This window comes from Parasteatoda tepidariorum, chromosome 5, assembly GCF_982258835.1.
Source record: "Parasteatoda tepidariorum strain Cologne lab strain chromosome 5, Ptep-v5.0, whole genome shotgun sequence".
Taxonomy (NCBI): domain Eukaryota; kingdom Metazoa; phylum Arthropoda; class Arachnida; order Araneae; family Theridiidae; genus Parasteatoda; species Parasteatoda tepidariorum.
Window position 1 is genome coordinate 3,717,876 of NC_141759.1, and position 27,520 is coordinate 3,745,395.

General features: G+C 30.4%; 2 protein-coding genes across 3 annotated transcripts; one reads left to right on the forward strand and one right to left on the reverse strand.

The window, feature by feature from the left end:
* Window positions 1-13,818: 13,818 nt before the first annotated feature.
* On the reverse strand, window positions 13,819-24,302 carry LOC107453814 (sodium-dependent glucose transporter 1A). Of its 2 annotated transcripts, none has more exons than XM_016070776.4 (5): window positions 24,109-24,302; window positions 23,285-23,360; window positions 19,461-19,587; window positions 17,624-17,785; window positions 13,819-16,342 (listed from the first exon to the last, which is right to left on the reverse strand). In XM_016070776.4, exons 1-5 carry the CDS (start codon window positions 24,207-24,209, stop codon window positions 15,324-15,326), a joined length of 1,485 nt encoding a protein of 494 aa, XP_015926262.3. In that variant the 5' UTR covers window positions 24,210-24,302; the 3' UTR covers window positions 13,819-15,323. The 2 variants fall into 2 exon arrangements, with proteins under 2 accessions (XP_015926262.3, XP_015926261.2); XM_016070775.4 differs by having other exon boundaries at window positions 24,085-24,210.
* Window positions 24,303-24,371: 69 nt separating this feature from the next.
* LOC107453826 (uncharacterized) lies at window positions 24,372-26,951 on the forward strand. The gene is made up of 2 exons (XM_016070789.5): window positions 24,372-25,462; window positions 26,613-26,951. The coding sequence occupies exons 1-2, from the start codon at window positions 24,512-24,514 to the stop codon at window positions 26,925-26,927; spliced, it is 1,266 nt and encodes a 421-aa protein (XP_015926275.3). The 5' UTR covers window positions 24,372-24,511; the 3' UTR covers window positions 26,928-26,951.
* Window positions 26,952-27,520: the final 569 nt, after the last annotated feature.

A 27,520-nucleotide genomic window follows, 5' to 3' on the forward strand; every position in this document is an offset into this window, starting at 1 on the left:
GTTTTTGTTTTGTTTTCGGTGTGTCATTCGCAAATTTAGATATGGAATTATTATTCATTTATTCGTTATTTCTGATTTAATGTCAAATTCTGCATTAAATGAAATGTAAAGCGTATTTTTTGTAATAGCGTCGACATAATCATTTGTCTCTGTCACATTGTGTTTTTAAACGTTTTTCAAAAGGTCGTAATAAAACTAAGATATAAAAAATTATAGTTTATTACCTCCACAACCACTGTAATATTTTCATAACTTTCATTAAATGTATTTCGAGCAGCGAACTTCTTTTCCTACTCACCCACTAATTAAAATTAATAATTTCACAATAACTTTTAATCCATAAGAATGAAACGATTATTACAATAAAGTTAACTGTTTACTTAAAAGATTTCAAATTTTTTTTTATTGTTTAACAGAGACTTTGTTTCCAATTCTATATTGATTAATTAAACTTAATGATTCTGCTCGATGACCATTTACAATTTTTCTTTAAATTTTATTTAATTTTCAGTTATTATGAAATTCTTTATATATTTTTCGAAGCAGGCACAGAGATTATTTAGCAATAATGAGAAAAGTCAATATTTATAAATGCTTAAGAAAATTTTTAGCCGCTATTTAATAGTAATTATTTTAGTTGAAATATTCATTTTACACCGCTTTATAATAATAATAGTTAAACTCATTGAACAATTGAGTATTACATTTTAAAATGCAAGTGAAATTTAATAATTATTTCATTTTATAATTGTAAAATGGTAGATAAATAACTTCGTCATAAATTTTTCTATGATCCGAGAATATTATGCGAATGCTTTATAATGAAAGAACAACAATCTTTAGTTTTAAACTTTTTGTGGAAAAGAAAAAAAAAGACAAATGGTATTTTTTCCTGTCATTGGTGTTAGCGATTAGAGAATCTTTTATCTTGTAGATATTAAGTCAATATTTTTCCCTTTTAAATAAAAATGCATTTTACTCCAAAAAAAGTGACTTGAAAATTCTGTCATGTTTTCGGGTTTTGTCAATAAAAATTCTCTAAGTATTGCAGCAAAGACTTTTAAATTTCTAATCAAACTCTCCTTTATTATAATTGTGTATGATTAATAATGATATAAATGACTATTAAAACTGGGGAATTAATTGAGAATGTCCCATTTTAGTGAATTAACTGTTTACGCAAACAGATTAATAATTTTTTCATAATTTACAAATAAAGAAAAAAGTCTTCTACAGTTTAAAAGTGAAGAGAAAAATAAAGCAGAGATTGAATTTATAAATGAAGCACTGCCCAAAGGAGGTTCAAGTAATGGCATTAAAATCGAAATTTCAAAAAGAAAAGAAAAATCAAATTCTAGTGTACAGTGCTCAGTAAACAAAAAATCTAAAAATAACTTTTGATCTAATGCTCGGATGTTTACGTTCTAGGACGCAATCTTAATGGTTCGAGAGGGTGACCTCAAACATGCCAATTCGTTATAACAGACAATATTTTTAAGTTAAGAAATCAGACACTAAAACGCACTTACTCTGAAAAACTTTTTTTTTCGGCGGATTCGGATTTTTGATCCCCAGTATATAGGGGTAGCCGCAATCTGGGAAATATTGTCCCAATAGTTTGGTCAGGAAAGCGATGCAATGTTTGAACCCCTTAATGTTAATTTTACTTTTTACGTATTTCGCCATATCTCGAGAACTTTCCAGTGAACTTTTAAGTGAATTGAAAACTTATTGCGCTCAATGGTTTAATGTTGCATTGCCTGTCTCTTAAACCTTTGAAAGCTTTAAAACTTTTTTTAAGTATGAGAAATTCAATGACCTAAACACCACTAAAGTATTTCTTGAGAAATATTTCTAATTGGGCTTTAAACTACTTTCTTTTAATTCTGCTATTCAGACTTTTTTCAATGTTTTGAATGTTTCCTACCTCATAAATTATTGGTGCAATTTTTATAATACTTTAATGTTATTTTGTGACATGGAGCATGACTAATAGTTCAAGTTTACTTTTGAAAGAATTTTAAAAATGTAGTTTACGGGCGTTGTTCATTGAATACTCTATGTGTAAAAAAAGGTTTTTGCACATAATTGTTTTTTTTTTTGTACATAATATAATTTCAAAGAAATTTAAAAAAAATTTTGGATTGAGCAAACTGATTAACATTTCTTCATTTCCTATGACAGAAACCAAACAACTATATTTAACTTATTTTATAGTTAAAGGGGATTTTTCTGGAAGCTAATAAATTTTTGAAAAATTTATTTGTGAAAAAAAACTAAGTTTTATAAAGTAAAGCTTCAGGATCAAGATTTATGAAAAAGTGAATTAAAAAAAAGTTTGGTTGGAAAAAAATTGAGTTAATTATAAAATCATATTTAACAATGTTGTGCTCAATAATAATAAATAAAATTGCTGCGAAAATATTTTGTTGATATATTATTAAAGACTATAGAATGATTTCTCAGTTCTGTACTGAACATGACATATGAATTTAATTTAGTTCTTTATTTCCCAAGTCTATACCACGGCCTAAATATCAGTACATTAGTTTCAATCATAATCACATAAAATCCTGAAACAAAGTTATAATTTCTAATTATATTTTTAAGCTGAAATCACATTATTATATCAAATTCTTATATGTGTTTCAATTTCAAACCTCATTGATACAGATGATAAATTATATAGTTTAAAATTATTAATCATAATAATAATAACATTACAATCGATTTCGTTAAATTTAATTGATGTAATAATTGTGCTGAATGAAAATTTAGAGTTGAGCTACAATTCTTAAAGAATTCAAATACTTCTTTAATGTGATTGTTTATAACGGCTTAGGTCAAAATATTTTAAATGTTCAGAAAAATGTTCTGATAGTTGATATTTTATTTAATTCTATAGTTTATTTAAAATTACAGATTTATTTAAAACTAAGCTTTTCATTAAATGGTGATTAGTCAAAGTAAAGCTCTTTCGCTTCGTTCATTCTTCGAAAAGTTTCCCTCCGAAAACTAAAAATTCGATCTTACTCTTCCTGAGAAGAAAAATCCTTCTTCATACCAGGCTATATAGCAACCTCTATCAGGTAAGAGCCAAGAGAAAATAGCTATATCATGCCAAGAGAATATTAAGCCGAGCTCTTTCGAGGATACCCTCTAACTCCCCTGAAAGCAATTACCCTTACATTGACAGCTGTAGTTTTGGCGAGACATGCAATGAACCTAGACGAACACATTGGTAACAATCATACAAGACGGAATTTGATTGGCAACCGATCCTGACTGTCTTGCCGCCTACCTCTACAGACTTAAGTACCTTCCTTACCTGAATTATATTCAACGCAGAAGCACCTGGGGATTTGAAGAAAACATCTACGAGAGAAGTTGGAGGGCTCGTGAGCTACTACAAGTTCAGCAAACTGAATCACTTTCTATTAACTTTTTGTTTATGTTTTTGATATTTTTATACCTTTTCTAAGTTCTAATAGTTTTAAGGCCCTAATGTTTTAATTGTTTATAATATTTTTATGTTACATGTTTAATTAGATGTTAATTTATGTTCAATATTTATTCTCCTAATATGCTTGTTTGGAGTGTTTGCACGTTCCAGCGAAAGTATCAAGTGCTGCTGCTAGGAAGAAAAAGACTGTTAAAGCATCATAAAGAAGAGAGACTGCAGAGGACAAAGAAAATAAATAAAAATAACTAAAGTAAAAGTTGTGATCGCCTTATCACTGGTTACCCATTGGTCAAATGCTTTTTCTTTCCGGATTGACTCCTTTAAAGGCATTTCAAGTCATGGGTTGCAAAAACTGTCTCCATTGATGTTTGTCGTCGGATTGGTTTTCAAATCTTGCCCTATGTACGTGTTTCAAGACGTCACAATACACTTTTCCTTCTTCAGCATTCATATTTATATTGAAATCACCGTCAAGACAGTACTTTAATAAAAAGAATATAAAAATATTTTAAATTATTATTATGTAAATACATTAAACAGCAGCGGTCGCCATAGCAGCACATGCAATGAAGACGCACTATTACTCTTGAACACAGTTGAAAAATACGTAGACGCCATCAAATCCAAACCAAGACCCATTTTGACAATGGGTTGAAAACAATATTTAACCCAAATTCAACAACTATAGGAAGAATTTTGTACTTACATTTCTAAACACTAAGCATAGTCAGCTTTCGGTATCAAGGTGGCTGAGTATATTACAGATATCAGGGATGAGAGTAGTTGGAAAGTAAAAAAGAGGAAATTCAAGAATATATATATATATATATATATATATATATATATATATATATATATATATATATATATATATATATATATATATATATATATATATATATATATATATATATATATATATATATATATATATATATATATATATATATATATATATATATATACACAAAAATTTGACAAAAAAGTGCAATTTTTAAACTTGTAAACCATGTGATTATAAATCCTGATGATTAATTTAAAAATTGTATGAATATATAAATATGAATCACATGCATGATTTTAAATTAAGACAATATGAATCCCGAAATGAGGCTTCTAAATCACATGAATATGAAACTCTACATCGGATTTAAAAAATGCGAAAATACAAATCATGATGCGTAATTTTTAAATCACGTAAATACGAATCACGATACGTAATTCTTAAATAGCGCGAATACGAATCCCACTGTCTAATTTTTAAAGCACGCATAAATAGGAAAATCGATGTTCGATATTACAACCGCAAAAACGAATCACGACATTGGATTTTAAACTCGCATGAATACGAATCGCTATATAGGGCTTTAAAAGTGCGTAATTACAAATCGCGATATTGGATTTTTAAATCTCGTAAATAAGAATCGCAATGTACGACATTTAAATCGCCTGATTAAGAATCGCAACGTTCAACTTTTAAATCAGGTAAATACGAAAATCAATGTTTGAGGGAGGAATGAGGACTTCAATACTTTCGCTTCGCGTAAAATTTAATTCCTCATAAAATATTTTAACTTGTGCAAAAAAAAATTTCACCGGAAATCAGCGGGAAAAATGGAAAAATCTGAAAAAAAAGCGGAAATCCGTGAATCCGCGGAAGAATCACATCCCTGAGATATACTTCTTCATGCATATCTTAGTATTCAAAAGATTTCATTTTATAATCGTCGTTGAACAACCGACCCGATTTTGGGTTTACGGCTGCCCAATGTTCAACTCTGCAGCCTTTTCACTTTGAACCCAACCCAGAAGACAAGGGAACTCCTGGATCAAGTATTGGGAGAAATTTTACCTTCGTGGAGGACTTTTTGATGGAACTAACCCGCATTTGCGTTACATGGAGAGGGAAACAACGAAAACCTCAAGCGGTTAACTGTGGTCGGTGCGAGTGTTGGTGCAGGATTCGTATCGACAAGCCATCGCTGGGATTCTAACCCAGTTCACCTCATTGGAAGGCGAATGCTCTATTCCCTGAACCACCACGGCTCTATTCAGAACATTCAACGAAAAAGTGGTTTTTAAAAATCTAAGTGCATACAACGTCAATGTAATAATCATTATATTATAAGGCGCGTGGACGCCAACAAATAACGAAATTATTTGAATCCATTGATTTAAAAAAAAAAAAACACTCGTCATAGCTGACATTTGAAAAACAAAATCAAACGCAACGTCCATCTTTTTAAAAGGCAATGTCCGTTTTCTTAAACAAGCATTTGTTGAGTTCCTTATCTTAAACACGCGATTTGCGCCGTGTCCATTTTCTTTGACGTCATGCAGTGGATTGAATTGATCTTAAAACACAATTGCCGGATAGATCACCGACGTCAAGCATCACTGAAAGCGAACAGGGAGCACGTGGTTGACCACTTTGATCAGCCTTCGAATTGACCGAGGGTACACGGTATCGGCCCTCATTTAACTGTTCTACTGTTAAGTTCTCGATTTCGAGCGCAGGTCAATAGGCTAACAAAACGGGGGAGGCTGACGATAAAAATTTTGATGGTATGTTGTAAGATTATATTCATTATGTTTCTCAGACCGTCACCAACAGCTTTAAGTGCGACGAAAATGAAGTATCGCTAGAAGTTTGTTTTCTTAAACACGAATGTTGAGCTGTGCCTAGACTAAAAAGCTCACCGACAATCAGTTCTTCAAGATACTACCTTACTAGATCACCAGTAAAAAAGCGACTCCAGACAACATCGACGAAAAGATTAGATTTTGCAGAGACAATAAAGACCATTACGAACAACAATAAGCGAGAGATGATACCTGCTATGTAAACAAATTCGGAATGGAATACAGGCTCGAACGCTACCTGTTGATCAAGGATCTGCTGAGAGACCTGAAATGATAGCTGACCACCTCCACACCGATAGAAATAGCCTTGACAACCAGCTTAAAGACTGGGGAACAACACCAGATTTCCGTTACTGAGACTCCTTCTGTTAAACAACAGAAAAGGAAAAAAAGAAGACTTGCATCACGATGACAGTGGACACAGATTCTAACGGCGAGCCCAACCGCCTTGAACTAGAATCCAGCAGATACAGTTCAGACGAAGCGAGAGGAACCACCCATATCCACTACTACTTCTTCAAATGACTCTACACCAAGTAAAAAAGCTGAAAATCTTCCTCAGAGGATTAAAGACCAACATCTCAGATTTGGAGAAGAATCTTCAAGAATTTGGACTCAATCCATTGAAAATAGTTCAGCTCAAGAGAAGAAGCGGACAGGAGTATAATCCTCATCAACCCATCAGATACCAGACCGAATAGGAGCAACTTCAACACCAGATCTTTGCTAGGAGTCCAGTTCAGATAAGAGCGTCTCCGGGACGCTACCAAATACAGTGCTACCGATGCCAAAAATTTGGCCCCACCCAGCGAAGCTGAACATCTCCCGATCCTGTCCGCCTGAAAGGTGTTCGAAGCCCAGATCCGACCTGCATCAACTGCAACGACCTGTGGTGCAAGACCCAGGAAGAAGCCGAAGGAGAAAAAGACCTAGCCCCGGAAACCCAAAGACACTGCCAGCCGCTTTCAGCTTTTCAATGAAATGCAGGAACTGATAAAGAATGAGGAGAGCTTCTTCGTTCCCTTCTTCCTGAGACCAAGAATTAAACATGAATTTCCACTTCCTCCAAGACATGATCTCACTTGACTTCCACAGAATCTCTACATTTCATTTCTTTTTAGGTTACATGACCACCTCAGAATGCCGAGATATCCCTCATCTATAGTTCTTGACGAGGGCTTATCAGCCGTACATGGTAATGAGCACATAAGATAAGTCTGCACATGTGTAACAATTCGCGATCGCAACACTCGAATACGCCATCTGGGGAGAGACCGGTTTCATGCCTTTAGCACTTCTCCCTTCCCTCTCTTCCTCTTTTCAGTTGTATAGGAATGTACTACGATATTTTCCCTTTTCTTAATATTTTTCCTTTTTATTGAATAAGAATATTTTTTAAAATTTCCATAATATTTTTCTTTAGAACTATGTTTAATGTAGCTTTCAGTTCCATATAGTTTTTCAAGTTAAAAGATTTCAATCTATATGAAAATCAAGAGAGAAACTAACGTACTTCCTTCCTCTATGACTTTCCACACGCTAATGGGGAAAGCATGTGAAGTGTTGCCATAAGAAAAAGAGTTCTGCTCTACGCCACCTGCAGCCCATTTCGATCGCCAATAAAGAAACAATTTATTTTATTTTGTTGTTCTTGCATTCTCATTACATAGGATTATTATAACTTCCAAAGATGAAGAACAGAGACTCCATGCTTCAAAGATGTTTGACAGAACACTATAAACACACAATTCTAATTGGATCATCCTCAGGGATGTTTCCTAGACCGTCGCCAATAGCCCACTGTACAGCTCTAGTGCGACGTAAATAAACGTCATATTTTCCACTTCAACATTGTCTTCAGTATAATTTTTACTTAACTTCGACCAGCATGTCAATACGTTGATCGAACTCAATCAGATTTAGATTTAGTAACAGTAAAGCAGATGACCCATTCCTTCATTGAGATGACATCATTACTTAATCATTTCGCTATAATTGGGAAAAATACATTTTGTTTCATATTATTTGAATTTTTAACAGAAAATATGTTACATTTTAAAGGAAAAAATAAAGAATATAAGAAACGAGTTGGAAAAGATAATTATTGATGGAACTTAGTTCACTGACTTTTATGAAGACTGATTTCAGTACTCAGGACTTAGTAGTCGTGGAATGTATTCTCCCTTTAATGAGAGGGGGGCGGTGCAACCCTTTCCACGTCACTGTGCATGATAGAACACAATTTAATCATTTACTTTTTGGGTCAGGATAGCCTGGAGGGTAGGACGTTGGACTCGTATTCGTGAGAACAGAAGTTCGAATCCCACCGGCTGAAAAATGGTGACTAGTGCACGCTAAATTTGTGGGGGTCAGCAAGTCCTCCGAGTTCCTAGGACAAATCAATACCTCTGGGGGTATTGAATTGGACATTAATTGTTCTCGATTCAGGTCAAAATTACGATCTGTGGCTGTATGAATGGGCCCATCCTATAAAACAGACAGTGACTTGTGTGTCTGAGGCTGAAATCACATTTTTGGCAATAGATGGAGCCACTGAAAAACAAGAAACGCACCCTCTGCTTTAAATTTGCTTGCTTCCCAAGCATGCTTGCTGGCATTGGTAAGTAGCAATAAAAACAGCTGAATAGAGAAAAAGTAATGTCAAATTTATTAGGTAGTAGACATTTATGAGATTCCATAACAATTCAAGTGCATATAACATTTTCCAATTAATTAAAAATATAAAAGTACTTGATTTGTTTGACACACAAAAATACTCAGTAAAACTACACAATTTATCACAATTAGTCATAATTTACAAATATTTTTTTTAAAGTATCTGTATGACAAGAGTATAAAATACATGAAGTGGGAACCTGAAGTACAGGATGCTTGGGGAAACATTACAAAATAAGCAAAAACTAACAATAAAATGCAAATACTGTGTGTAATACAAAATAAGAAAAAGAAATGCGATTAAAGAATGAAAATTTTATAGTTCTTTTCAAATATCCTTGATACACAATAAGGGTTAAACATACAGTTGGCCAAAATCATAATTTTCAAAAATAAATTTTTAAAAAAAATTGGATTCATTTGATTTATATCAGGTTTTTTTTTAATATTTACCAAGCAAAGCATCTGATGTATGAATAATACCTACGTTTATTTAAAAAAAATAAATGAAGTAGCTAAAATAATTAATATTTCCAACTAAATAGTTTAAAACCACTATTCAATTGTTATAACCTGACAAAATAAAACAATTTATTTTTGCTCAAGCTCAACATTCTAATAAATTTTAAAGGGAGGGAAGCAATTAGATATGCAACAAAGAGTCAATTAATTTAGATGAGAAAACATCAATGGAAAATACATTATTGATATAAACTAACTGCATATTTAATAAATTTTATAATTCATTTGTTTTTAGTTTTATAATGTGCAGTGAGAAAGAATTTACATTAGTTATAATTTAATATGTAACTTTTTTCATCATTAATTTTAATGTAGTTTATAAAAATTATATAATTTTTGTAACATTTTTCTAAATGATATCGAATGTAAGATAAAAAATTTCAGAGCTGCAAGTAGTAATGATTAGCAGGTTAATGATGATTTAGAGTTTACTCCCCTTTTCTAAAATTTAAAAGAATCTTTTTCAGAACACACTAATTCAAAACTGTGCATAAAATTTTAACCTAACAGTTGTAAACCTCCCCTGAAAATAATACAACATATTTCATACGAAACGATACTTGTTACAAAAATATTTTTTTAAAAATCAAAAGTATAAAAAGAATACTGTATTTGTAACATTGAAAAAACATGTTTTTGGAAGAATTCATCATAATTAGGTGATTGTACTAATAACACTCCAGACGTAACGACAAAATGAAACAGTTTTACTATAATGGGTGTTATTTAATCACCGCCCCTAATATTATATAAATAAAATCCTTGTCAAAAGCTAAGTCCCAAAAATATATTAAAATCTATCAAATCAATAGTGAGGAAAGTAGGTGTAAAATCATTAAGACCTGTTTGCTTTCCTGCAGATTGAGAAAGGAGTTATTTAGTCTGCTCATAATACATGTAGTCTGAGAGCATTTGGGGACGTGTTTCTTTCCACTTCTAAACACTTTTAACAGACAATCCAACAGGTTTTTACATAAGCTTTTCTCATGAGTCCAATTACAATAGCATTTTTGTTTTTTTCTTACTTAAATATTAATTTGCAATCCCTTAATGGTATATTTTTGACCAAGGATTCTACAAATAGTGGTACATATTTTAGTTGACCTTTTGTATAATCTTATAACAATCAATAATTAAACTTTTTGATTGCAATTCATAGCCAAGCATGAATCACAGGAATAATACAGCAAAAACAGAAAATGGCCCAGAAGATTTGCCTCAGTAAAAAATATAGCGTTCTTTTAAGAAAGTATAATTGGTCCAATTAGAACATGGCGTTATATGTGATGCTAGCACATTTTTAGTTAAACGATAAATACTCATGTTAATAATAATACAATGAAAATAGCAGGCTGTTAAGGATAATAAAGTAAGTACAACAAACGATTTTTTTAATTCGGAGAAACATAACATATGAAGTGAAAATCATACGCAAATATGAATATTAAATATAGATAGGTAAAGATGCATAGCAAACTACCCATTATACACTGTGTACATTTTCCACTTTCTACAACTAGCTTTTCAAATTAGCTAGTTTCGTTTTTAAAGTTAATTTAGAATTCGAAATTCTTGTAGCTTGGGGAAAAATGTTGCCAATAAGCATAAAATAAATAGTTTTACTCTAATGGTCGCAATAAAGTACATTTTGATGGACACAATAGTCGCAGCTGTATCATTCCTGTATTCTTAGGAAACTAATCTTCACATTTTTACAAATTTGATAACATGACAAATACTTTCCATATACCTAATCATATTTTGATCTAAGAGTCATATTTTTACTCTGTTTTTAAGGCAATATATATATATAAAAACATCACACACCATTTTCAGTAGTTAGAAATATATCACATACATATTTAAAAAAACTAAGTCACCGGTGCTTACAGTTTAGCAGGAGAGCTTAGTAATACTGTAAAAACTCAGCTTAATGTAGAACTAAAAGTAAAAATATTTTAGTCAATAAATTAAATGTAAAAGAGATTCTAATACTTCAATTAAAACAAATATATAATTTTTCTCTTTTTTTACCTAATACTGAACATAAAAGAATGAAAAAAAAATATCTTAAATGTTAGATGCTAATAGTAGAATGAAATTAAGAAATGTAGACACAAAAAAATATGGCTGAGAAAAATTTAAGTAGAGTACAATCTCAGTAATTCCAGCTCTTTGAACTGAAGCCAATCACTGAAACACTGCTGCTTTTTCTATCTCATTGACACCCATTCCCTAGGGGATGCTAACCTATCTCTGCAATTATGGTTTTAGGATACAGAAAACATTTAATAAATACAAATAAGTATTCAACAAATAATAAAAATTTAAACCGCTGATTAAAACAAAATTAGACACAATTTGATATGAGAAGCTACAAAACGAGAGATTAAACCTAACTTAAATGAAGATATGCAAATCATTCTAGAAAAGGTAAGTTTAAAAAAATTCACATTTGTTATACCAACAATTTTTTTCCCCATAATTTTTTTTATTTTTAAAGAAATCAGCTGTAACACACACACACACACACACATATATATACATATATACATATATATATATATATATATATATATATATATATATATATATATATATATATATATATATATATATATATATATATATATATATATATATATATATATATATATATAAGCCATTATTTTTCCAACCAACTTTACAGCCTTAAGTAATAAACCATCAAAGAAAAATTTAGAAATGCCTATGCCTAAGAAGAAGATAAATTTATGAGAAATATTCCAGATATGTCAAAAACACATGAACCAATAACTAAATTAATCAGAAAAAGAGCCAGCACATGTTGATTTAAATGATGAAGAAAAAATGGTCACAACAAGATTTACTATAATATCACACCCATCACAGGGTAGTCAGGGGTCCATCCAAAATTTCTACTTTTTAAATTTTGTGAAAACTTTTTCGTCAAAAACTAAGGTTCTATTGCTATGAAATAAAACACTAATGTGTATTATATTGTTAAAAAAAACAATGAAAATAATTCTTTTCATTGGCAACAAACTACTGAAATATCAAGAGAGTATGAGCTCAACACACGTGCAAGGGTGGCAAGTAGTTTGTTTTGTGTTGAAAAAAATAGAAGAAAGCCTGGAAGAAATAGGTTTATTCGAACCCAAGTGGAAGAAACTCTTTCATAAAAAATAAAAAAAAGTAACTAATATGAAAGCAATCTTAAAGATGCAATCTGTATTGGTCCCTGTCTATCGTAAAGAGCTCAATTTTGCAGGCAGATTATTGTGTAACCAAAGCAGGAGACGATCAAAATAATATGGATCAGGGATGTTTCTCAATCTAAGACAAGGGTGCACAACCCCTGGCCTGAGGGCCGCATGCAGTCCACAAGAGCTTCAGAACACATTAGAAAATTTCTTTTCATTTGGTTTTAATTTAAACATTATACATTTTCTTTTACTAAATATTTAATTCAAATTTATATTACTCTATAAAATGTGCACTTTTTTGCACTTTCATTCCATAAGCTTCTTTTTGGTTAGAATTTATATCCCCTCCCCCCAAATATTTATGCTATATATATATACACACACACACACAGGTTTATTCATAATTCCCTCTGCATGTAAACGCCATTTTTCTTTACTACAATTGGCTTCAGTGGTACATGTTACTGCCATCTACCGGTAACTGCTTAAATTAAAACTTGAATACTTTCGTAATAATTTCATATGTTCTTTTTTGAGATATTCATTTTTTTTAACTATAACGCTTCGAAGCCCCGGAGGGAATTATGAATAACCCTGTATATATATATATATATATATATATATATATATATATATATATATATATATATATATATATATATATATATATATTTGATAAATTAATTATTGTGAAAAATGGAATAAGCTTTTTAAAAAAATTTATCACTTTTTTAATTTTAACTAAATTCAAATAAATAAAAGTATTTAGTTTTCTGCAAATATGTTAAGTTTACTGATTAAAATATTTGGTGAACAGAACACCAACGTTAATATAAAAATTATCATGTTTGCAACCCTTCACTCAAAAAAGTTGTGCACCCCTAGTCTAAGAGGACATCAACCCTATTGTACAGTTTCTTCCAGAGTAAAATAGGTTTCTTTCCGATAAAATTGTGTTTACAAATTACTGAATGGAAATTCTTTTTTCAGGTGGGCTGAGACAAACTGTAAGTTATAAGCTATGCAAAACTTAAAGATTGACCCCTGGTAGTAGTTCAACAATGAGATAAAATAAGTACTCTATAGACGATAAAAATTGAGATTTGATTTGATCTAGCTACATTAAAAATCACAGATATTTATGAAGCAAATTGTGGGATCTCAGAGGATGATGTGCTTTTGTATGAACACTTAAAAGAGAGAACAGTTAAAATTCAATTCCACTAACAGTTAAAAAATAAACATTCATTTATTAACTGTGCCCATCTAAACCATGTAGTTTGTAATATAGATCTACGACATTCATAAACTATTCTCAGCTATTTAAGAAGTTCAACACTGTAAATTTTAAAAAAATTTAATTTATACGAGGTGCCGGCATTAATTTCCAGGGGAACCTCCATTAAAAATCATCAAAGGTTTCCCCCAAAGGATATGAGAGTGTCAGGTTGGACACGAATTTTATAAGTTACATCTAAACCGTAATAGACTTGTTGATTCTTCTGGCTGCATTTTGTCTAAGGAACATTGGTTGATATAAATGGTCTCTAAGAGACCCTCACTTTTTTCTATTTCAAGACACCAAGTTGAGCAAAAGGCTGAGCGAAAGTTTTACGGACAAAATATATTGTATTCCTCAAAGCACAAAAAGTCTTATTCTTAAATTTTATAGCATTTTTAATAATCTTTACAGAATTGTGGTTTCAATATAGATATAAAGAAATTTATGAAAGTGTCTCTTTATCGCAATTTAACGAAAGTTTCGCAATTTAAATTTTAACTTGTGAAAATCGGCGGATTTCTTGTCGAATTTCGATTCGTGGACTTCCGCAAATCAATAGTCTTGAGATACACAGAATTACGAGAAATGCGTGGAAGCCCTGCTCCTAGTTTTTAAACCTGGAAGAATCATACGAAAATCCCAGAACAACCCTGAGTGTGAGCTTCGACTTTTTTGCATTTTCAATATTTTTGATTATCGATTTCACCAGAGAATACATTTCAACACTATTTTCTTTCATGAAAAGCAAAAAAAAGCAGATAAAATCTTGCTTCATGTATATCATAAAATTATACACATTTTTTCATATATATTTTTGTCATTTGTTTTAATACCACTAGTATGAAAATAAATGCTTAGCAGAGTAATAATCAAGGAATAGTAAGGGCAAATTCAACTTGCTTTTTTTATTGCTTCAAACAGACTAATAATATTTCTTTTTTAAATATCTTAGTTATTTTTAGGTAAGCATAAAAAGAAGGGGCCTAGCAGTAAATGTGTATAACAGATCAGTTGATCGCATGTTTGACTTTGCAAAGATATTACTGCATTTAAGTGAAAAGTAAGAATAACTAAGAAACTTTATCAAAGGGAGATTCCATTATAATATTTACACACACTAAATGCAATGCATATAACTTCAGAAAAAAATTGAGCAGTTTCAATATTTTTCATTAAAATAAAGCTAGGTATGACTGCAAATACTTTAAGAAATTAAAATTTGAAATGATTTAATATATTGCATAATATAATTCAATTTAATATTTTTAACAGAACGTTTTAATTTGTTTTACTGATGAAAATAAATAGAAATTTTAGCAAATATAAATAATGCCCAAGATCTATTTTAACCAAAACTAGTAAAATTGTTTCACTTTTTTTTAAATCTAAAGCTATAAAATATTTGACAATGTTGTGTCTCTAATAATGGAATTGTCTCAATACATAGTACAAATTATCAGGAATGAAACATCTTAAATAGCAGAGAACTTTTTATAATTTTTTTTTAATTTTAAAAGTAGAAAGAGATAATCTAAACTTTCGTTAAGGTCTCTCTTTCACCTATGGTACCTTTTTCGTCACACTGTTTTTCGGATTCCAGTAATTCGGTGGGTGAGCAAATCTCAGTTGTGATGGGTATCTTTAAACCCACATGTGTAGTTATTATCCTTAAAATAATAATAAACATTGCGCATAAAGAGACGCAAGTTATTGTGGCATAAAAAAGAAACTCGGGTTTAGTGTTTACAAATTGGCTGATTGTCAGCGGTGCGACCATTTCACCCACAGACGCAGCGACAACAAAGTAGGAGCCGATTTTATTGTCAATATTTACGTACTGCTCGACCCAAGTGATAGTAGAAGGGTAGAACGAGGCAAATCCGACACCCAACACTCCCGTCCCAATCCACAAAAAGGTTTCATAAGTATTTCCGAACAAAACTAATAGTGTCGCTGCAAAGAACATTAGGGAACAGTCACAAGCAATTATCACAAAAGGGCTGAATTTCACAGCTAGAACTATAGATATACCACGCGCAAAAGTAAATGTCCCCCAGAAAACGGAAGTGAAATAGGAAGCTAAAGACTCTGTAAACTTGTGAGTGCTCCTCACGGCATAAATTGCTATCATCTGCCCGAATCCGATTTCGAGTCCGCAATACACACAAATCAACAAAAAGGCACAGAGAAGAATGGATATTTTAAAACGCACTTTTGGATCTTTGTATTTCTGCATTTCATCAGAAGAATTAAGTTTTACAGAAGTTAGAAACAAAAACATGAACATCAAAGATACAAACAATGAAATAGCACCAATTATACTGTAAATGTAAATAACGTTTGCCTTCTCGTAGTCGGAGAAGTCTAGAGGAGAAGAAGATTGGTTGAATGAGGAAAGAGTGGAGTTCAGGTCGTTGTGGTCGTTATGGGAGAGGAAGGGAGCTGCTATGATGGGGGCAACAAAAGCTCCAAGTCCAAAGAAAAAATGAAGAGCTTGGAAGAAAGGACTGCTTTCATCATTCCAGAGATCTAAGCACCAAACATTCAAACCTAAAAAGAAATAATCCAAGTAAAATGCATTAAAGGTTCAGAATTAGTTTTTTTTAAAGGGATTCTTAATGATATTTTTTAAGCATTTCCGGGATTTTTCAAAGAATTTCAGAGACTTCAATGGATTTTTAAAGATTTCTTGATTCTAATGATAGAGATTACAAAAATTATGGATTTAAAGATCAACAGAAGATCAACAAAGCCAAATGGAGCATCTCACAGACGTGATCTATCTAATGTAAAAACTCTACTACAATAGATAACAGATATATACCAGTGTTCTCCCTAAGCATTTTTTGAAGCACGGCCCTTTGATCTTAATAAATGTGACCTTTTGGTAAAAGTAAGCAGCAATCCCTTAAAGAAACTGTTTTTTTTTACTCAGATTCCATTTTGAAAAAAATTATTCATAGTTTTTAAATAATAATTCCACACTGGTAAAAGTATCTGTATTTATCGGTATAATTCTGATTACTATGTATTACCAATATTTACATTGTTGGGATTGTATTTTATTTTTCAAGGGAGGTGGATATTAATAATTTAAGTAATTTTAAATCGTAAAACTAATTTTTTAAATAAAACCCTTTTTTTTTAAAAAAAAAATGCATCTTTAAATGTTTATTTCCTAATAATTTTTGGTCTAAGTTATAGAGGAAAGCTTAAAAGTTGTTTATCAATGAATCATTTTTTGCTAATTTACTTTTTTTGAAGAAAAAAAATTGCATAATGTTTGCCTTTTAGCATGCCTTTAATTACTTTCATAAACTGCAAATTTTTTTCTTATTTTGATAATCAAAGAAAATTACTTGAGGAAATACACTCATAAAATTGTAGGAGAGGATAATTTAAAAATTGTTGAGCATTAAAATCAGTTATTACACAATTTGATAAATATTTAAGACGTCAAATGAGTGCTCTTTCAAAACTCAAAGCGCCCTGCCCTTTTTTTTAAATTTATTCCTTTATATATATATATATATATATATATATATATATATATATATATATATATATATATATATATATATATATATATATATATATATATATATATGCATATATGAACCCCTACGATTACCTTACTTGATGTCTTTTATAGCCTAAAAACCATTTTGTAAGGTGCATTAAAAAAAGTTAAATAACTCAAAACTGATAATAAAACATATTTGTGACCTAAATGAGTCAAAGCACTTTAAATTTTTTACCATTGACTTTGACTGTTTAGACCTAGTCTAATAAAAACACGAAAGGAAATAAATAAAAAAAATGATTCCCTACCAGTATCTAATGCTCCCATTGCGCAACCACTAAAAGCCATTATTCCAACCAATAAAAGAAGATCATCGCTCCATGGTATGGCTGCCGTACACACTGACATAATAAAGCTGAACAAAAACATCAGAAGTTGAGGTTTTTGTAAACGATCCAACAGAACACCACCTGAAAAATAGAAAACATTATTCAAGTATGTACTTTATATTCAGGTTGACTAAAATCGCAATAAGAAAACAGACTTCTTTTTTTTTCATTCAAATAATGTTTATGTAATTTTCTTTCATTTTACCAAATCTATGATTAGAAATGCCTAAAATTATCTAAAAACAATGTTTCAATTAAAATATTTAACATTTCTAATTCAAACGATTAATATTGTAACATTATTGAAAACATATCACTGAATTAAAAGAAAATTCTTGTTGTTTTTATACAAGCAGTTCAACACTTTCATGAATTTGTAGAAACAAATGGATGGTTGACCGTGTAAAAGTAAGCAGAGATGGCACTAGAGGATAAAACTCATTGTAATCTACTTCTGATTGATTTTTACGTCTGAGCATGAAACAGCGCACCATTGAATATTGTTATACTTGTAATATTTAGAAAATAACGCGTCCTTTACCTTTAAATTTCCATTAAACAAATGAACTCTGAAGACTCCACGAGCACGCTATCTAAAAAATAACACTATTTTACACTAATATAGCCAAATAAGGTATAACAGTCAAAAAATGTCAAACCTTACCTTTTATTTATGCTGTGATATTAATTTTGGTAAATATATTTTAGACTCACAACCTGCTAGAATTGATAAATTGTAGGAAACTCTTACGAATGGTAAAATGATGTGTAAATTTAAACACAAATCACAATAATTAAACTTCCTAGAATATTAAGTGTGTATTAAATACACATTGTCTCGTAAACATAACACGAGTGGAGGGATACGTCGGAAGTTTTTCTAAATTTCTTACGGTTTTAGGAAATTTGTTATTGTTCACATCCAGTCAACCATCCATACTCAATTTATAAGTTAGATTTCAAATGAAATTTAAATGAACTCAACAACAAACAAACAAATTTTAAAAGACCTTGTGTTTAATTTCACTAAACATAAAACTAAATAGATATAATTGAAAGATTGATGTACATGAAACAGCAAATTATTTCGATCATTTGCTTCTTTTTTTTTTTTAAACTAATGGCAAATTATAATTTAAAAGTTCTAAAATCCTCATCGATCACTTTATTTTGTCTACTTAAAAGACTAAATAATAACTTAGGCATTACTTCTCTATATAAAAATTTCAGAAAATATTTTCGACTTTAATTTATAAACTTTATAAAAAAAATCAACTGATTTTGAAAAGAAAATGGACTGATTTTAATCACATTAAAATCATGATTTAAATCAAATGATAATGAAAATAATTATGTGACTTAAATTACTCCATTTAAATCACGTAGTGATTTGACAAGACAAAAATCAACTGATTCAATTATTGATTCAATTATTGATTTAATCTCTTTTTATACTTACTGTGAAAAGCTAACATGTTATGAGTACAAAATTCTTAATGTTTTTAAAAGCAGGTTCAGTTTCATTTTTTAATTTGAGATAAAACATGTAAGGAGACAGTGATGACAGATAACGTTTTCAAATTATGAGAATAAAAAAAATTTCCTAATTAGTTTAATTTAAATAATAATTTCAAAGTCAACATTATAATTTAAAATCAATATCTCTAAAGGGTTGAACAGCTTAAAACAACATTCTTAGATAAAAAAAAGCTTTTTTTTAAAAAAAAAAATCAGCTTTTAGTTCTAATTTATTTACCAAAGAAGGATCCAAGAAGATATCCGATAGAACGACCGATATATACTTTTGAAATTTCATTCGTTTCAGAATGAACATTTCGTTGCAGATCAAGCAATGTAGGTCCTGGTATGGCCGTACACATACCCTAAAAGAAAAAAGATTTAAATAACTTTAAAGCAATAAGAATTTTAAGGTTTCAGAACGATTTTTTAAATGTATATTTTTAAAAGACATTTGTGTGAAACTGATTGTGAAGAAAAACCAACAATCAGTTGAAGAAAAATATATATTAACCTTTACCTGTTAGATTAATGAGTTGGACTTATTTGCACAATTACACTTCAGAAAAAATAACATTGAGAAGAACCATGTCTATGATTGGTGATTCGATTCTTAAAATTATCTGAAACCATATGGACATACAATGCCATCTTCTGGCAAAAATTTTATTTTTTAAAACGTTCCAGAACACTGGCACTAATGGGTGACGGCCGGGGGGTGAATGAGAATACGCTTTTGCACGCCGGCATGTCGGCCGAGAACTGAGCGTGTTTCTTGCTGGCACGTACCGGTGACAGTTGGCGCGAAAAAGTTAGGTAATAAATAAATACTAGGAGGCTTCTCCCCCTGCTCGCCAACCCTCGGAACTGCTTTCGCAGTTCATTTCGGATTGCTTTGCAATCCGATGCTCGCTTAACTCGCTCATTGGATATGTTCTTTACGTCTAGCTTTTGTATACTTTTTTGAACACTGAAGCTCCGAAAACTTTTCACTGTAGAAAATTCTAAACCTGTGCATTTCAATATTAATTTGAAATTGCAAACGGTTCACATATTTTTCTTAATCACACTATTCTAAATTTAAGTTGTTGAGAAAAGTGACAGTTGCAAGTTTTGTTTTAAAGTCTTTCCCACCAGAGAGCTAAAACCATGTGTTGTAAAACAATATGAAATACAGTGTAAAGTCGCGTATCCGGAATCGGTGGAACTTCCAGAAGTCCGTATAATAGATTTTTCCGTATAATAGACCCCCAAGGTAAACAAAGCTTAAAATGATTTAATAAACGATCTGAATCTAAGAAGCAAAAAATAAATAAACATTATTTTTAAAGGGTATAATGTTTTAGCATTAGAATATCTAATCAATCAAATATAAAATATTAGAAAAAAAATATTATTGCTGAAAATAGGGAAAACGAATAAAATTGAACAGTTATGAAAATATTAATCCGCCATTTTGAACTAGAACGATTTAAGCAGGAAGGGGAAATTCATGTCATTCTGGAATAAAGCTTAAAATGATCTAAATCTAAGAAGCAAAAAATAAATAAACATTATTTTTAAGGGGATCAATGTTTTAGTATTAGAATATCTAATCAATAAAATATGAAATATTAGAAAAAAAATATTATTGCTTAAAATATAGAAAACGAAAAAAAATTTACATATGAAAATAATAATCCGCCATTTTTAACTAGAATGATTCAAGCAAGAAAGGGAAATTCCCGTCATTCATTAAGGTGGGTAGGTGGAGGAGAAAAATTCATTTCCTCCTTATTTGTGAAAGAAAATAAGCGTAAAGAGGAGATCATTTAAGTTGAGGGTGGGGAAGTAACAAATTATTATTTTCTCTCCAATCATTGGCTATCAATCAAGCATAAAGGCGGGGCTCGCTGATCGGGTTCTCTTTATTTTTTCTTCCATGACTGAAGGAATCTGCTAAAGAAAGAACATTACCCCCTTTTTCCCCCAGCCTCCTAAATATTACATGGTATGGGGAAGAACGAATGTTTCGTTTCTCAAGGATGTGTATCCTTTTAGACCTATTCAAATTTTCCATTTTGACTCCCCCTCCACCTTAACGTTTGCCCTGTTTACCCTTTTCCACAGTATTTCTTCTTTCAGTAGAAAGGTTCCAGGAAATGCCTCCTTTACTAGCCACCTGCATGGGAAAGGAGGGGGGGAGGGAACTCAGTTGCGGTCTTTTGAAAACAAATCTCCCTCTTTTTCCTACATTCCAAGGGAGGAGCGTCACTAACGGTCACTCAATGGTCTTGATAGATCTTCACTTCCCCTTTCTGGTGATTTATGGCTTTTTTTTTTTTTAGGAAAGGGGAAGATGGAGAGATGTTTGTTTATTTTGATTGTTAAAACCCTTCCGGGAAAGGGACGTCCGGATATGGGACGTTACACTGTAGTACTGAATGCCGGATGTAAAGCATCGGCTTCGATGAAGATAATTTTGTGAGAAATGTTTTGATAATTTGGTGAGAATTCACCCGATTAGACATATGATTCACACTATGTGTTCTTGCGCGCCGAAGCCTATCGATTAAAACGTATTAGCGTTTTATATAATGTAGATTAGCCATATGATGCTCACTACGTGCTCTTGCGCGCCGAAGCCCATCAATTAAAAATGAAAACTGTTGCCAACGGGAGAAAAGAAATATCATCGGTTTTATTGATACATACTTATTAGCGTTTTATATAATATAGACGATATTCTATTTTATCTTATATAATGTTAGAATAATATAAGCAGACTTAGACAAAATTTTCTGCAAGCAGTTTATTGACTCTTAATTGGTATCCCCCCTTTCATTCACCTAATTTTGGAAATTTGCTCAAAAATTGCAGATTTCTTGTCGCAGACACAAAAAACGAAACAATGTTTCGTGAGCAGATGTTTCATTGCAAATGTGGTTCCATAAATTCTTCAGAACTAAAGCAGCATTTCATTTTTTGCCAAAAACTCAGGTAATTGTTCATTATTTAAATCATTTCTGAAAAAAAAAACTGAACTTTGAAAAGCATGTATTCGGGCCAAATCACATAGCATAAAAAGTTGTATCTAAAGTTTATGTTTACAATACTGTGACATCACCAAAAATGAATAAGTTGCACTACGCTAAAATGACAACTAAATGCCGAAAAACAACACTCTATGCCCAGAAGAAAAACCAATTGCCTTATTGTTCAATTCTTGATGGCTGGAAGTCAAATGCAATGAAGTAATCGTAACAAAAAGGTGGGTGCACGAATGAGAGAAAAAATTTATTTTCATCAGTCTCTGCCAAATTGATTTTAACTATTTTTTTTTTAAGTGATTAATGCTAAAAAAGTTTCTGTGACGACGGAAAATATTGATTGCAAGGTAGAACAAGGGAACTCCATGATATAAAGGACAACATAAAAAAAAATTTATAAATAAAAAATTAAATAGCATCACTCCATTAAAAAATCTAAGTTTTTAATTAACTATTTTAAATATTAAATCAAAAATTGTAGTTTTAAATTATTTTGTAATAATAATGAAAAAAAAAAGTTTTTTTTAAAATTTCAATAGTTTGTATTTGTAACATCAATCAAATAGTAATTGAAACATCAGTCAAATAAACTTTTTCTCAGCTTGCACTTTTCTATGATTCTGTGTATCACATTATGTGCACTTTCAATGCTTCTGGTAAAATTAAAATTTATCTTTAAATAAATTTAAAATTAAACTTAAAAAAAATAATTGCTTATAGAAGTAAGGGAATTTAAAAATAAAAAAATATTTTACTCCATGTCCTTTCAATGTTGCAGCAGTCAAATTTTATATATTTCATTTAAATAACACATTTATAAATTTCAATATTAGGCTATTGGAAAACATCTTATATAAATTTTAAAAACAAATATTAAATATTTATTAATGAAAAAAAAAGTTTAAAAATCAGAAAAGCTATCAAAATATTACATCAGTCAACATAGAATTGAACAATAGAAGAATATTAATTTTTTTTTTTTTTTTTTTGAGTAATAATACAGAATAAAAATGATTTTTGTAAAAAGACTTACTAAACAGATCATAGATAAATATATCAACACAGTTCTTAACTGCCGTAGAAGTAGACTGGATATTTCACACATGATTCTAGAAGAAAGAATAATGAACACACAATTATAAAAAATAAATCATCAAATGATATAGGCTATCTAACTCTTTAAGCAGTTTAAATAAGGTGATTTAATGTTATGCTATAACTAAGTTTGTTATTAAAATTATAATGTTGTATGAACTAATATTTCTATTCTGCATATCGATGAATTAATAATTATAACTGAATCATAGTAAATCATACCAATCGGTCCTTTTGTTAGATGAATATGATTAGTCAATGCAATAAAGATAAATTTTAACATTTATTTTTTTACTTATGTAACCAAAATAACCATTCTACCAAGTTAAACAACTGATTAATGTAATAATGTAGGGGATATTTCGTATCATGAAATCATTCCATTATGTATAGGTCATAAAAAGTTTATTATGCATATCAACACAAAGAAAGAAAATCTTTTAACTGCAGCTAATGTAAAAACTTAAACATTCTGAATGTTTTATACAACTACTACTCTTCCTAAAAAATTATAACTGAAAAGGTACAAATTTTTATTTCATGAAGATATTTTTAACGCAAATCCAAACTAAATATACTTATAAATCTTTTAAAAACTTGAAAGAAAGAACAAATTGATTAAAAATTATTTCATAATTTAACATTATCAACTGAAGCTTGAATCAACTGATGCTTAGAAAATGAAATTTCATTGCTAAACTCAATTTATTCTGCCATAAAATAAATACACTATATTACTTTTTGGTAAAAGAAAGCAATTACAGTTTTAAAAGAAAACTTCTTAGAATGACAAGTCCATTGACCGGTATTTGGGTTTCCGAAGAACAAACGAAATTTTGTATGCTTAAGATTTTATTTAGCATTTAGCTTTCAAAGAACTAAAATGTAATGTGAACTGTAATGCAGAATAAATTTTTCTGACTTTTGAGTTCATGTCATTGTTTGAAATACTAAGTATTCTATCTATTTACGAACGCAATTTTCAAAACTAAAAGACAAGCTGTTTTTTAACAAATATATCAATAATATCAATTTTTGATGATTGATACTGTTAAACAGCCGCAATAAACAAAGAATGTGAAATAAAAGACAAGCCAATTTTAGTTCAAACTTAGTTGTTAAGCAAATAAATCTCTAAAAACTTAATGCTACGAAAGAACTAAGAATGTATTCTGTTGTGATTGATGTACACCGAAACATTTTATCAGCTCAATGCTCTGTTAAATGTAATCTTCAGAATACGGAGATAAATTATATAAAAGTTACGTGCACAAAAACTCATTTATCCGTTCAATTTTGTAATAGTTGTCAACTACTCCATGATGTTAAGATTTTAACACCCGAAAATTTTTTAATTCCGTCATCAGTGTTGGTACATGATAATTTGTTTAAGGAAATTGACCTAAACAATGACATTTTAACTATTTCTCGATACTGTCATAATTCAGATCTTACAATAACCAATGGGCTTCTCGAAATTGATTCATCACAAAATAGTGCAGAAAAGATTAGTAACCCTGATTGTGAAAAACATGTTGATGTTAACCAAGTGGAAATCAATTTTCGGATACAAATTTCAAGTGGGGAATTAATTCCAGAAAGTGTGAAAGAAAGCGCATCAGAGTCCCATACATTACAAGACTTCTTCAAATCAAAAATAAAGTGTCACGAAACGTATCGAGTCATTTGCGTAAATTGTGATAATCCGTTATCAACCTGCCCTGAAACTTTTAACAGTGTTCAGGAATATTGTGACAGTTTTTCAGATTTGTCAGAGAGTTGGTTTTGTCATAAGAAAGTGACTCCCAAACACGGTCTTCAAAAGAATACATTGTACGTGAGTGAAACTTGTATTTATCTGCATTCCAGTCTTTTTGATACATTCTTGATTGATACTTGCGATGAAGAAATAAAATGCAAGACTTGCAGCTCCGTTCTGTCGCGTGGTGGCAACAAGGATGACCTGAGGCCATTCTATGTAGACGCTGTTGCATTGAAAAAGATTGATTCAAAACCTATTAATTCAGAGAAATATTATCATAAAATGGTCCTTTTATCTTTGTGGACTATTATTAGTCAAAAGTCCTATACGTGCCGAATATTATTTCAATCAAAAGTAAGTGTTGTTGGATCCAGCAACTTTTGACACATTCTGTTTTGTGACTAAATTCTCATTATTTTTACCTATGTTGTTACAGATGGTTGACTGAATGCAAACGAAATTTAGAAAACCACCAGTGCAGGGGTGATTGCGAGCCCCAGTCAAAATTCCGGAAAATTTCTTGAGTAAAAAAAATTAATAAATAAATAAAAAAGTTTAAACCGGAAAATTAGAAAAAAAATTTAAACAAGGTTTTTTCCTTTTTCTCAATATTTCCCAGTCTACTTAAAATATATTTAAAATTTTACACGTACCTATGATGACCTAGAGAAGCAATTGAAATTTACAAATAGTATGTCTTTTTTTCTTGAGTTTATGATTATAATAACTATTTACTGATAAAAAAGGGATATTAATCTTGAATTTAAGCTTATAAAGTAGCTCTCTTATAAACAAATAAAATAAAATGCGTTTTTAAGTTCCACCTTTGGAAATTTGATTTCCGAAATCTTTTGTGATCACCAATTTTTTTAAACATCTGAACCTTCGATCTCCGGAAACTTCCGGGTCACGGTTAGCGAAAAGTCCGGAAATCCGGATTTTTTCCGGAGCACAATCAGCCCTGCCAGTGTATCTGCTTATGTTATGCTTACCAGGTGATATGTGAACAGCCTTATTGTTCAGGAGTTATATCACTATGATTTTTTTTTCTTAAAATGTACGCGACATTTTACCATTTATAAGAGTTTTCTATAATTTATAAATTCTAATAGGTCGTGAGCCTAAAATAAATTGAAAAAAATTAATGTCGCAACATAAATGAAGTGTAAAATGTGCCACGTTTTGAGTGTTTTTCTTTATTTTGCTACAATTGTGTAAAACATTTCCCGTTGTTATTTTTTGGATAGCATCATAGAATGCTTTTGGGGTCTTCTGAATTCTTATATTATTTGTTTTGTAGAAAGTTAAATTGAAAGAATACATAATATTGAAAACACTACAAGTATAATTATATTGAATGGTGCGCTTCTCCAAGCTTAGGCATAAAAATAGATCGGAAATAGTGACAGGGAAATCTTAAGACGACCCTTAGTGCCGCTTGTGCTTAGCTTTCCACAGTCAACCATCTCTTCCATAATTTGAACTCATTTTAGCTTTATTTTAGATTGATTGTACTGATCTGTGCATCCTGATGTGGATACCCCCCATGAAGATTGCAAAATTCAAACTACAATCTCCTCTTCTTTCTCGACAATCTACTCGAGTAGACTTCTCTACTCGGGATATGTACCAAGTGCAATATTACGTGGGTCAACTCTCTTCACCTCTCGTCAAAAAGTGGAGCAAGGATTTCAACGTTGACTTTTACAAAGTGGGATCCTCTTTCCTAAACACTTTGAAAAAGGTTCTCATTTCGAGTACTGAATACAAAACTTCAACAGATTTTTCTACTGGATATTTGCCATGCAACACATTGTAAACAATTAAAGGTCTATGCTTCTGATACTGTTTTTGTATTTTATTTGCAAAAATCACTATCTAAGATATCAAATTTATTTGATTTAAATCAAACTTTCCTTATTTTATTTAAATCAAATTTTTTTTTTATATTTACCAGCCAAATTATATGATAAAATTTGTTTGAGCCTAACGTCCTAAAATTTCAAAGACAAAGAGGCAATTTGTCAGTTAGTTAGATATCCAATGAATAGTAAATTAGTTTAAATAGAATACTTGATGAAGAAAAAAAATATCTTAAGTTTCTGTGGTTATTGTAAGTTTCAAATCTTTCTTCAATATTGGAATACATCAACTATCCATTTAAAAAGCACTCCTATTCAAATAAACATAAAACCATATGGGTATAATTAAAATATATTTATTTTGGTGTTGTTATAGAATCGTGAAAGATTTACAAAAAAATGCATTTTCTTTTTATTACATCTTGACATATCATTTGCACACAATGAAATTTATGGCAAATATTCTTTCAATAAAAAAAATGGGATCATTTTTAATGAAGAGACTAAATTCCTAGAATATTGTATTCCTGTTCAGTATTTCAATGAGATC